This window comes from Pyxicephalus adspersus, chromosome 8 (genome assembly GCF_032062135.1).
Source record: "Pyxicephalus adspersus chromosome 8, UCB_Pads_2.0, whole genome shotgun sequence".
NCBI lineage: Eukaryota > Metazoa > Chordata > Amphibia > Anura > Pyxicephalidae > Pyxicephalus > Pyxicephalus adspersus.
The window spans coordinates 21,293,815-21,307,589 of record NC_092865.1 but is presented as its reverse complement, the minus strand read 5'-3'; the positions used below and the strand labels follow the sequence as shown (position 1 = coordinate 21,307,589).

General features: G+C 36.6%; 1 protein-coding gene across 2 annotated transcripts in view; it reads left to right on the top strand.

The window, feature by feature from the left end:
- ASTN1 (astrotactin 1) overlaps window positions 1-13,775 on the top strand; it is a 330,666-nt gene that overhangs the window by 248,326 nt on the left and 68,565 nt on the right. For both annotated transcript variants that reach the window (XM_072419736.1, XM_072419735.1), the window contains exon 12: window positions 13,500-13,666. In XM_072419736.1, the coding sequence (XP_072275837.1) occupies window positions 13,500-13,666 (167 nt within the window). The remainder of the gene's footprint in view (window positions 1-13,499; window positions 13,667-13,775) is intronic.

The following is a 13,775-nucleotide window of genomic DNA, read 5'->3' as shown; positions in this document are numbered from 1 at the left end:
ACGACCCTGATTTAATAAAGTTCTCTAAGACTGGAGAGAATACACTTTCATCAGTGAAGCTGGGTAACCCAGCAAACCTGGAATAGATTTCCTAAAAGTCATTAGCTATTTGTTAGCAAATGTTTTCAATCCTGGACCAGATCCATTCCAGGTTTGCTGGTTCGCCAAGCTTAACTGATGAAAGTGTATTCTCTCCAGCCTTGGAGAACTTTAATAAATCAGGGCCAAAGAGTCTGTGCTCTGACTATGTGTGCTTTGATTGTGTGCATTCCCTGTGTGCTCTGCTCATGCAATCCCCCCAGAAAGTTTGCATTCAAGTAAGGGCATGGCATATCAAGAAAGAAGGATTGCAACAGATATAGAAGTGCTGTTCAGTGACTGTTCTGCTTTCCAAAGTGCAAAGTTTACAGGTCTGCACTACACAAGCACGATCTTGTACTTTCTATAAATACTCCACATAAGCATCGCTAAAATCTTAATATATGCTTTGTTATAAAGCCAATGCTATTGGTCTAAGTAACACAGTGGGCCTGATTTGTTAAAGCTCCCCAAGGCAGGAGAGGATACACTTTCATCAGTGAAGCTGAATTATCCAGCAAACCTGGAATGTTTCGAAACCTGGACCAGATCCATTGCAGGTTTGCTGGATCACCCAGCTTCACTATTGGAAGTGTATCCTCTCCAGCTATGAAGAGCTTTAATAAATCAGGCCCACTAAATGAAGAGAGGCTAAGAATAAACAAGACATTACTAGAAAACACCATACTCTTTGTAATACTTGAATTACATATGAGCAAAGGTAAGTCCCTATCTACTTGGCAAGATTGAGGTAATCTGCCCCCATATATTTTTTGATGTGTCATCCCATCTCCATGTCCACAGATATTCGCAGCTGCACAGCTATTTATAAAGAAAATATATATACAAATACATAGAATATATACCACATTCTAGTTGTAAATTGGAAAAATAGTTGTAAATAGTTGTAAACTGGAATTCACTGAAACCTTCCCTACTGAAGAATCTATTACAGTAGACTCTCGACTATCCGGCCTAATGTGGCGGCAGGGTAGGCCGAATAAGAAAAAGATAGTCAGGAGTCCTATTAATAAAGTACAATACTCACCTCCACACATGGGCAGTGTTCCTCTCTCCGCACCTGCAGACATCTGCTCACAGTTCCGGAGAGCAGGCAGCATAGACGATTGTACCATGCAGGAGCACCACTGCAGACGTCCACCCACACTGCCTCAGCATTTTAGAATGAAGATTGTGTTTTTTTATTTGGACTCCGTACTAGACCCGATGGCCGCGAGCCGCATAGGCGAGATCCTACCATACTGCCATTGAAACACATGTACCTGGAAGTTTCTCTACCAGGGAATGAGTTAGTGAATTTCAAATCCCCTGCTTTATAGATTGACCAAAGAATTAGTAAAGTTTAGTAAAAGTATATTATAATATAAACTATGTTATTTGCTTACACCTACCAACACAAAAAAACATCATTTAGTAATCTCTTCCATCCTATAAGATTAGTATACTAGGAATGCATTAAGCTACTGAAAACACGTAAGATGATGTTTTGCTTATCTTGATGTCTTGCTGAAAGTGAATATGAAGGCTGCTGAGCACTGACATTAACATGTCTATCCATTTACCCTAAACTAAGACCAAAAAAAAACTTTAGGAGAAGTTGATAACAGCTCTGATACTATGTGGGTATATGAAAACTAGGATAAATGTAAAAACAATGTCTGCTTTGTGAACAAGTGTACAATTTTGTCAATTATGAACCTAAGAGATTTTAAAATGTTCCTAATTATGCAATTATAAATACCATCCAGTGGGGAAAAACATTTGCTTGTCAGAAAAAATACACATGGTGCACAAATTGCCTTGTCCTAGTTTTATGAATCCCCTATTGATTCCTAGGTATTCATTAGGTAAGGTAGATTTCATCATGTCATTCCTTGATCAGGTATTTTCTGTACACAAGTAAATATGAGCTGTCTAATAAAAAAATAAATTAAAGCTGCACAAAACACCAAAATCCAAATTTCCTTTGCAGGTTCCTTAGAGTGTGTTCCTTTTGTAATCATAAAGTATCAGTGTAGGCAGATATAATAGACCCTCCTTATAGTGGTATTGTGACCCCATATTGAAAAATATGTGCTGGATCATTAAATATTCGTTATTCTGCACTCTAGATTTCTCTTATTTTGCCTACAATCCTGCAGAAATACATGTTGATCGTGCCAAGGAAGTCCACCTAAGACAGCTTCCTGTGATGGGGCTGCAACAATTCTGCACTGCTATAGAGTTCAGAGTATAGTTGCCACTCTCATGTTGGCTGTGCCTGCATTTAATATAGGAGGATAAATCTATGTTGCATGAGTGTGGCTATCAGCAAAGTCACTGCTGAATCATTGAAGTATTTACCGTGTCAATCACCACCAAGTCCCACCTTGTTTTCTTGATCGATAAAACTGCTGAAACCTACCTATTGTGAGTTGCAATTGCTGGGAGGGGGAGTATGTGAGGCACAAATGATGGAGGATTTGGCTCAGTCGGAAGAATTAAAGGGCTTTTTTGCTCACTTATGAGGCTTGTAGATCACATATTAACTGCATCTAGCACTTGTTTAGTCTGTCATACAGGAGCCTTTATTTGTAAGTTAATACAGTTATTTATTCATTAGGAAATAATTCAGTGTATTTTAAAAAAAAGTCCCTTATTTATGCTATATATCTAAAATAGAGTTCCTGATTGAGAATAGAATTGACATCATCATGATGAGTTTAATCCTTCACTATCCGATCACATGGTTAGCCAACCAATATTATTTTGACTTTGACAGCAATAGCGGGGACACTTGTCCCAATGACAACTGTCTACAAGGAGATCTTCCTCACTTTGGAAGGTTATCTCCTAATTTCAGATTAGGAAGTGAAGGGAAATTTTCTAAAAATGATAATGAAAATCTAAAATGATAACCAATAACAACTTTAGATATATTTTGAATTTTGCAAAAGAAAGAGCACAGAAAAAAAAGACAAAATATAGCACAAACAGGCAACAGAATTGGATGTAGTCATCAACCTCTTTCAAAAATGTAATTCTTTATTTGAGTGGAGATCTCCATTTAAAGATTCAAGAGAAGTTTTGGTAATATTAGTATAGAAAAAATTTGTTTTTATACCCAATCATCATTTATTAGAGGTGCTGAAGGCATTGTGATACCTTTTTCAGTGTGTTGCCCCTGAACACCATGGGAATAGTTCACATGAATTTCCTTATATTAGCCCAAACTGCTGTTCTAGTAAGTAGTAGTATTAACCCCTTCACATCAGCAGCGGGTGTCCTGCAGAGGATGTCAGAGCAATTTACTGCTGTCCCCTTGACATTGAATGGCTTAGAAACTCAGAGACTTGCAAAGTCTTCCGCAATATGTGGCTTCTAATGGCTTTAATACATCACAGTCATCTGGTTCAGTTAACTGGGTCATGTGGCATGCACCAAGAGTAATCTGGTACTCTGTTACCTATTACACTATTTAATAGACATTAAACACTCGGTCCACCTCTGCAGCAATACTTCTATGAATCATAATCAGCAGACATGTACGTATGTCTGCTGCAATGAGAGTTATACGAACTTGGTATGACTAATGCAGATACAAATCACACAGTGAAAGTACTTGCCAGGGAGTCTTGTTTTTTGTTGTTTAATGCCAAAAATGTTCTCCTCTGTCTTCTGACTCATGATCTTTTTTGGTGGTAGAGGAGGGGGAGTTGCATGATGTTTTTAAACGCTTGATCTTGTCTTTCTTAAAGGCCAAATTCACCCAAAACTAACGTTTTAAATTTGACTTGCTGCCATAGTTATTCACATATCATCAATATATCTTGAGAGCTCCAAGATTGGGATCATCCAAATAAAAAGTACAGCTTTCCTAACTTTAGGGCGCTGTGAGACAGGTCAGGTGTCTTTCTTCTGTTTGCTTATCATGGTAAATTAAAGGGGTTTGTAATTCTTAACATCCTGTTTTGTGACCCAGCCACTCCTTCCCTTTACTTCCACTGCAGTTATAGCATAGTTTGAGCAAGAACAAACTGAAAGCTTGGCAATTAGATGAAGAAGTGAACAGGACTCTTCCAATCTGAGTTATAATGTTTATGGGATTAAAGGAGACTGTTATCTAGAAGAATTAGTGTAATACATAATTAGCATTTTGAAGTACATTTTATTGTATTTGTTTAAATATTTTACAGAGTTTACTGATGCTATTTTTATCTACCTATAATTCAATTTATTACCATTGTGACCTTTATTTATAAGCATAGAAAATTTGCTCTTATTCCACCATCAACAAGCTTTATTTAGTCAAACACTATCCAAAGCCTTTACCATATTCTGTTCACTACTGTAGACACTAAAACGGTGATTGGATAGCAAAAGTGTAGCAGTTCGGCCATTCTTTAATCTCTAACGAAATTTTTCTCAATCAGGGTTCACCCCTAGCAAGCTCATGAGAGCTTGCTAGGTGTTTCTTGAGCAATGGGAGGTGTGTGCCTATCTGCTCAATTTAACTGAGACCAAATATCTGTTTGGCTATCTGTAAGGGTGACATTATTCTAACTGTCCAGCAAAATAATATACATTCTTCCCATTGACGACCACACTAATATTCTTTAATTTGTAGATATAGTAACCCTAGCAAAAGTTCCCTTAAGATCGAAACATTTTTTGAATGGTTCCCCATGTTAAAAAGGAAACAGGAAACAATGCTCTAACCTCCAGTCGTCAAGATTTATTTATTTGGTTCAAAACATTTTGCACTGCTTAGTGTTCCCTATTTCCTTGTCTATATACAGATTGAAGGGACTTTAGACTTTTACATTTTACTTTTACATCTATCTACACATATTTTAAAATCGAACTCCAGTTTGCGATAGAATGAAGAAAGGTTACATCATATGGCTTGTTTACTCTGTTAGTGTCCCTACTGGGGATATTTTTTCTCATATCATGTCCTGAAATGATGGAAAACATATCCAATGGGTGTAGACGCAGCAACAAAAATCATTTTTCAGTAGAGTAGGAAAGGTCTGGAGCCTCTGTCAGGTTTATTGCTGCTTGTGTCTTTGTTTCCCATTTTTTGAAACATCTATAGTCCTGTATGAAATATGGTCCTGTATTATGTTTAATCTGTGATTCTGGGAATTTAGGACTGTACTATTAGCTCATTTAGCTAGGCTAAACATCAATAAATATCACTTCAACAGACATTTTCCCCTTCTGTACAAAGTATAAAATAAAATGTCTTAGCTGCAGATAAAGAATTTTAAGCACTATTTTACTCCATATATGTTTTGTATATACTCATATATTTTATGGAAAATTGTAATTGTAATCTGGGACAGGAAATAGGCACAAGGTTTTCACAAAAGAAACCAGAAATGTATGTACATTAACAATGGTCTAGGTCAGATTAAAGCGTAAAGTGTATGTCATTTCTAGTTGTGGATAGTGAGAAAAAAATCTGAACTCCTTTTGGGTTTTTATTGATATCTGGTGATCCGGGATAGGAACTGAGGAAAACTCTCTAACAGGATCACAGACAGAAATAAATATCCTTGTCAAAGTTTTCAGCCCTCCCCTTACTGTTATAAAAAAAAAACCTTTGTATTTTTGTCTGTGTTACTGTTGAGAACTACCTTGTTTCCCCGAAAATAAGCCCTACCATGAAAATAAGCCTTAGCATGATTTTTCTGTATTTTTGAGGATGCTTGAAATATAGGCCCTACCCCAAAAAAAGGCTACAATATATATATAAATACATGGGCAAGAGGTGCTCATTTAAGGAAAGCTCTATTGCTAGACATGAGAAATTGGGGCTAATGGTTCTAAAGGAAATGGAGTCACAAGAAATTCATGATGGATTTCAGGGTTTGGAGTGTTATGATGATGATCCAGAATTTGATTGAAATTGATTTTTTGTTCAAGAATAAATGTCGATTGTTGTTCATGAAAAAATAGGACATATGAAAATAAGCCCCAGTGCATTTTTTAGAGCAAACATTAATATAGGACACTGTCTATTTTTCGGGCAATCAGAGTACTGTCCCCTCTTCTCTAGTAAAACATTGAGCAGGAATTTACATCAATTTACTTGCCATTATTTGCACTTGCCTAGCATATTTTAAGTACTATATATACTATGTATGTTGGGGCCTTTGATTAAACGTATGAATGTTGTCATTCTAATTTCTATTAGATTGCACTACCATAATATACCACTTTGCTGATGCCCCAGTTAGAACATTGGTGGTATAATTACAGTGGTGACTGTAATTCTGGCAAGAAAATGACTGTACTGTAAAAGTATCATCGCCATTCCCTGTTGTACTAGTATTTGTAGCTAATTATGATTCTTAATAATGTACTATTTGCTTCAGTATATTTTAGTTGTGGCCAGTTGGCCTGTGGCCAGTTCCATTTCCATCAAGCTCCCAACCAACACCATAAACAGACCACCATAGTTCTGGAGGACATCCAAAATTGGGCACGTGAGAGCCTAGAAATTAAACTGGCTGAAACTAATTACAAATTTAGTGGAAGGTTTAGGGGCATAACTAGCAAGCATTTCTTCTTCCCCAGCAAAGCTTTGGATAGGGCCCAACTGACCTCTAAATAAAAGTATACACACACGTACACTAACCACTATACATTTGTTGACTGAACACACATACACTAATGAAACATAGTGTACACTAAACACACAGGCAGCTTAACTCCCCCAGTATGCTTACTTCCACTGGTCTCCCTACAATCTCTCCATTCTGGTCTATGGGATACATAGCTCTCCTTCAGCAGCCAAATGTGGTTTCCTCTTCCCAGCTCGATACACCTTCTGCTCCATACACCAAAGGACAGGGCTAAATATGGTGCCACATACAGGTGCTGATGCAACCAGTTACATTTTCCTCACTGTTCCAGACTGGCCATCAAAGAGGGAAGGTAAGGAAAGGCGGAAGTGACACAGCTATCCATACATCCCTTCAAAGTGGCATCAAATATTATCCCACATCACCCCCTTACGGCACAGGTAAGAGGGTCATTGCCACTTCCTTGAGCAGGTTATAGATTTGACAGATACACATTTTAAATCTGTATTTAGCTGTTTTTATGTACTTCCACTATAATGTGTTGACACTTTCCCATTTGGATGTAAAATGAATCTTACAGTAAGGATATTGAAGGATAGCAGTCTTCCGCACCTCATAAGAGATCTAGCACCAGGTGGTCTGTGTTGACACTGCTGGGTGGAGAAGGGGTGGGGGGGGACTTGCGATCACACATCCCCTTATTTAGTATGTGACACCTCGGTGCACCTGCTCTGTCAAAGACAGGCAAATGCAGGAAGAAAAAAAGTGTCAGTGGTATTTTGTTCCCCTCTGAGGGAACCAGATCTGTTAACAAGAGAAATCGAATCACAAGAAGCCTGTGATTGTGAAACAGAGAACAGGATAACAGGAGAAGGGAGGTGAGAATGAGAATTGTAAGAAAGACACCAGGAGAGAACAGAAGAGTATATTTAGAAATGAAGGATTGCGTGGCAGGCAAATAGAAAGAAGCTCAGCATGCAACTTTCAAATGATGGCAAGGAAAAAAAGCTGCAGAATAAAAGTCAGGTGCAGAGAATAAAAAAAGAGAACATTTACACGTTTACAGCAATGAAACACACGCATTCAGCTTCTCTATAGCTGGGACAATCAATAGGTATTATAGACTCTGCTTTATAAGACATACTTTTTTCATTCAGCTTCTTACTTCATCTAACAATTTCACCTTTAACTATAAAAGCTCGTTATGTAATGATCTGTTATCAGGTCTGGATTTATGGAAAGAACATATATTGAAAAGGTTATGGCTCAGTAGATTTGGCCCCTTGCAGAACTTATATGTTACAAAAAATAGTATACCCTAGGTAATAATAGGGAATTATGGGAAGAATGTAGCGAGTGCTTCCTAAAGTGTGTAGATATTTGGAGTAGTAAACTCATAACTTTGGCAATTACCCCCCAGAAAAGAATAGTGGGGAGTCTGGCAGATGGAATGCCTAGCCTTTGGACTGCGGAGTCCCTCCCAGTTGTATACTACTTAGAAACATGGAGAAACATAAAACCGTATTAGATTATATTCTATGTGGTGGGTTATTTTTATGGCAAAATGACTAGCAGCCTGAAGCCCCAGACTCCAGAAAAGTCTTTGTAGAAGCTAAAAAAAGTTAGGAAATTTGGAAATCATATTTTTATAATGAGTTGTACTGTACCTGTCAAAGAGAGATATACTATGCCTCAGCCAAAGCTGCTCACCAGACAATGACTGTAAATGACAGGTGTATAAATATTAGAATGGAACTTGGAGTTCTCATCCAAGGTAAGAATAACTCGAGCTGAGTCAGAATCAACTCTGATCAGAACTACCTGAGCACCACTAGTTGTTAGCTGTTGGCTTTTAGTGATATGACACTGTAAATCAATAAATGACATTGTGTGACTGCTGTGCTAATGCAAGACTTTATCTTTGTGAATCAAGCATAGGAGGACGGCTTTACTGTGTCAAGGTCAGAGAATATTGATGCATGCATGTCCAGATCAAATATAACAGCATCCATGTGTGTCTGTTAACTAGACAACTCTGACTAATTTGTTAACCTAGGTAAAGTTTACTATATTATGTTTTAATAAATGCTTGATCATATTTATTACAGTCTGATAACTGTGAAAGAAGCAGATTTTTTTATTGTGTTTTAAATTTGTTTTTATTTATTTATTTAAAACTGTACTTGTGCTTTTAAGAAGTGTACCAATTCTTTCTTAGCGGCAAAAAGTATACTAGCAGAATGTAGGTTTGTTTAATAACAAATCTCATGTTATAGCTAAGAAATTGTCAGTAGAGGAAGCAGGAGCTGTCAATGACAATGTGCGTGCCACATACCGCTAGCTGTGAAAGAGAACACACAGAACATGTTCTCATAGCATGGGGCATTGTACCAAGAAACAGTTATCTGCATATCAGTTCTGTTTTTAAAAAGGACCAGCTATCCAAAAATGAGCTACAAGGTTTGTCTACTCAATCTCAACCCCAATCCCATATGTTACTGGGCCAATGGCGGATCTCCTTGCCAAAATTCCTAACGCTCCACATGGGGGTTTTGGGTGTTTGATTCACCTTTGTATATTTCAGATTATACTGTGGCAATCTCCCTAAAATAGGAAAAAGTGAACTTCCAGAAGGAAAATAGGAATCTCTCATCACGGCAGCAAGTGGGTAGACCTAGGTACTCAAGCGCAGATAGCAACAGTGAGTTGGTTTAGTTCTCTATGAAATATCTAATGGGTATAATTGACATTTTAAATATACCTGTGTGATCAATAAATTAGTTTACAATTACTCCGCCATTATTTTTATTTTCTCACAGAGACATACCTCTATTTTAAACTTCACTGTGGAACTATAGAGTGGACTTCTGTGATGTACCTTGTGTGATGATATATGCTCAGCTCATGTATATGTTGTCCTTGGGTGCGTCATACTTCTTCCCATAAGCAATATTCCAGGGCTGTTTCATTGTTCTGCTCACTGCTGTCCACTAAAATCTTTTCCCTTGTATTCATTACTACTAGAGTTTCACTGACTATTCTTTCATTTAGTTTGAGTTGTTTATAATCTTTATGGATGAACTTCTTTTTAATTTAGTTCTGTACTGTTGAATACATTATGACTGAATATGTTGTTCCTGCATCTAATTGGGTATAACTTTTTTTTAAGTGTATATCTGGTTGATACATATTATTACTGAAGAACTGTTACATGTTTGCCCAACTGAAGGAATAATAGCAGACATAGATTATTAGCAGGGTATTGGACTTTGCTGGGGATGGGATCAAAATCAGAGGTCTCTAGGGTAACATTGTGCCCCTTTAATAATACAGTTACATGGATTGCTTTTAATGTGCCATTTCCTGGAATATTAAATACATTTGAAGAAGTGATATCCTACATACACTTTTTTCCTTTGCAGCTGATAATTCTGGATTTAGCAGCAAAGAGAAAATCTCTCACACTTGGCAATTTCACAATATTAATGATTTAATAATTGCCTTTTTAGCTTTTTTTTTAGCAGAAGCAAAGAATTTAACTTCATATAAAGTGAGGATAGAATATAAATCCCACTAGGGAGTACTTAACAGCTTTCCTGTGTCCCGGAATATGTAGTGGATGGCTATGTGTGCTGCCCCACACTTTAACTGTGCTAACAAATATGCTGCTGCAGTCTGGACTTTCTCTGCAATAAAGCTTTGCCAAGCAGAGGAGTCTGTTTAATGATTAGCAAACCCAATTAGCCATTTCATTTGATTAGACATCAGATCCTCAAATTCTGAAACAGTGATTAAAGATGTCAATATACACTGTAATCAGAATGGCAGATTAGGCCAGGTAATTCTGGTGGAACTGTCTTATCTACATGGCCAAACAATCTCCAAGGCCAAAGAATTTATAAAGCTTATCCTGAATCATAGAATGAGAGGTGTCACTAGGATCTGCAATATTAGTGATGTACGGAGGAGGCAAAAAATAATTAGGATTACATAATGGCCTGAAATATAGCTTTGTGTTATTTAACATAGGCAAGTAAATAGCAAAATTAATAATTACTTATTACATGACCAGGGTAGTTCAGAGGTCCCCAAATTCCCTCTTCTGCTACTCAGACAACCTCCAAACCGCCTTTTGTAAATCCCAAATATTAACTAAAGATGTAATATTACTCAAATGAGACACATTGGGAATCTATATACCAGCCAACCAACAACTAATTGTAACAAATGTAAAATTAACATCATGCAGCAGTATTTTTGTATGTTTGTTTAATGTTTTTACTATATACTTGCCACTGAAATCCCTCCCGTTTATTTCACAAACAAGTGAATACTATAAGAGTTCATGGTCTTTTGTTTTTTGCTGTTTTGTAAACTTTGTAGGTTGTGGCAAATCTGTAATGGTTCATTGGCCATTTGTTGTGAACCTTATATTCTCTATTATGGATTACTGATATGGGGCACATTTATTAAGCTGTAAATCTGACATTTACTAAACATTTACTGCAAGTGAATCTTTTGCATTTGTGTTATTGTGCACATCCACAATACCAGTCCTGGAGTTTCAAAATGCAAAAGGCACAGGTTACTTAAAATAACTATTAGTGCTGCAGGACAGCAGCAAAGCTAATTTGATTCTTTCAGAAGCACCATCAGCCTGTTCCATACTTCATTGTCCATCCAAGGCAAACATTACTGAAGCCATTGGTGTTATTTCAGCCATACCTGTGCAGACAGTTGTTGTGAGGTACAAGTTTGGGTGAACACCTAGCACAGTCAGGTCAGTATGGAGGAAAGGTGGTGATCTCAAAAGCATCTTGAAATATTGTCAAAGTGGTGCCATTGACACAATTCCAAAGCCATCAATATAGGCCCTAAGCAAAATGGTATGTTATAAAAAGGAACACACCTCAGAAAGTACCCTTCCTGTTACCCTGTAAGATGATTTCAAAATCAGAGGTATCTAGGGTTTCATAATTATAGCTGCAGATAATTACAAATAACACAGGTTTAGGAAATTGGATACATTTCATGGCATGTTTAGCATTTCCTGTTCAGCAAAATTTGTGCACAATAAAAGGCTGATGGTGAGGGTTATGTTTGGTGGTTAGTATTAAGTATTATTGCTACTTAGTATTATTTCCAGACCTATTTGGATTTTGAAACTACTAATGGTATGCCATTATTTTAAATGACAATGCCAAATACATATCACCCAAAGGTCCAATGTATTGTGTTTGAGGGGTTGTACCTGTCCTTTAAATGGTAACGCTTCTGTTCTGTATATGTTCTGTTTCTGTTTTTAAAAAAAGTATTTACTCTGATACAACAAGAACAAGAGCATCATAGCTGTCATATTTGTATGTTTGTTACCTCTGAATGGTGCTAAATGAACATTTACTGCATGATTTGCTCCAGTGAGAATTACATATGTATCACACATATATAATGTATTCATAGTTTTTCTGTGGATAGGATCCTTCATACATATGATAAGAACCTCTAAATTAATCAGTCTAGTCTACAGAAAGAAAAGTTCTTATCATCAGGGGTTTATATAGAGGAGTTGGATAATCTAACAATGTGTATTTATGAAAATCATTAATGAATACAGCTAAAATCTAAGTATAACACGGTCCAAAAAACGTGAATTAGATAAAAGTGCTGACTGGATATATTTGGGGTTTCAGTCGCTTTTCATTTTAAAAGAAGGTATTCTTTATGTGCCTGTTTTAAAGAAGTCTTGGTTCCTGTGGTGTAACAGCAATACTTTGATTTAATAAAACTGCCATAAAGAAAACAAACAAAATTTGAGCTGTTGCCCATAGTGTGCCAATAGAATGCTTGTATCATTTTTCAATATAAAACCTAACTGGGTGCCATTGGCAGAACTCCCGCATCCTAAAGTTGCTCATACTATACTGTATACATTTAAATTAAAACTGGCCCTAAATCTAGAGTTCTGAAGATGCTGATTTTTTTCTTCATGATTTATGTGTTAACGTCTTTTGATTAAATTCAATATTCACATACCTTTTTTTAAAAATGTCTTTTTTTCAAAAATTACTTTTTGTAAGATTCATGCAGGCTGCAAATATTTAATTGGCAAGTATAATCAAGTTAACATTTTATCTACTTTTGAAGAGCTGTACTATAACATATAGTAAAAATTGACAGGATCTGAAAAATATTCCAGGGACAAAAAATGAAAATAGGGATAAAGGTGGTGATAAAATACAAAATACACCGAAAATATGTTAGAGATAGAAAACATGAATTTGTAAACTTGATCTTTAACTGTATAACGGAATTACATCACCCAAATATTTTAAATAAATTGCTATTTTTACATATTTGGCTTTTTCTCTTTTTTATCCCTGGCGTGATTTCAATGTGATTATTGCAAGCTTTTGTCTATTTTTTTGAGTGTGAAGCCAAACTTGTTTTCGAAGTTTTGCTAAGCAGTTGCTAAGCAACACCATCTACCCGCGGCAGCAGTGTCACTCCCGCTAAAAAGTGGTTTATATTCCATAAACTAAACTCTCAGGACTGGAAAGAAATGATGTGAACTTCTCCAGCAAGCAGATCAATTGTCAGACACTTGATTAAAATGTTTTATATTTGGTACAGCAACACACAAATACATGATAAACACTTCAAGTTTTTTTCATTTTTATGTTCTCTCAAAATGTAAAAAGGAATCAAAAGGAGACTCTTGAACAAATGAATGTGAGATAGCATATGCAGAATGTAATCAGGGTTAGAGAAGGTAAAAAATTGGTGGGTTTTATAGCTTAACCACAAAGCACAATCTGTTTTTTTTTGCAGTGCCCTCCAGGACTCAGTCCTATGAAGGACCAATCAGGCTGCTACAATCGGCAGATGGGGGTTGACTGTTCGGATGGTTTTAATGGTGGCTGTGAACAGCTTTGCCTTCAGAAAGAAGTTCCTTTTCCAGATGATCCTGAAATGTACAACATTCTCATGGTTTGTGGGTAAGAGCTATCAGCAAAGCTAATATTTACCCACGGTGCAAAATTCTGTAGCATATATTAAAGCAAGAAATCTATTTTTGAATACTCATCACCCACATTAAAGACGCAC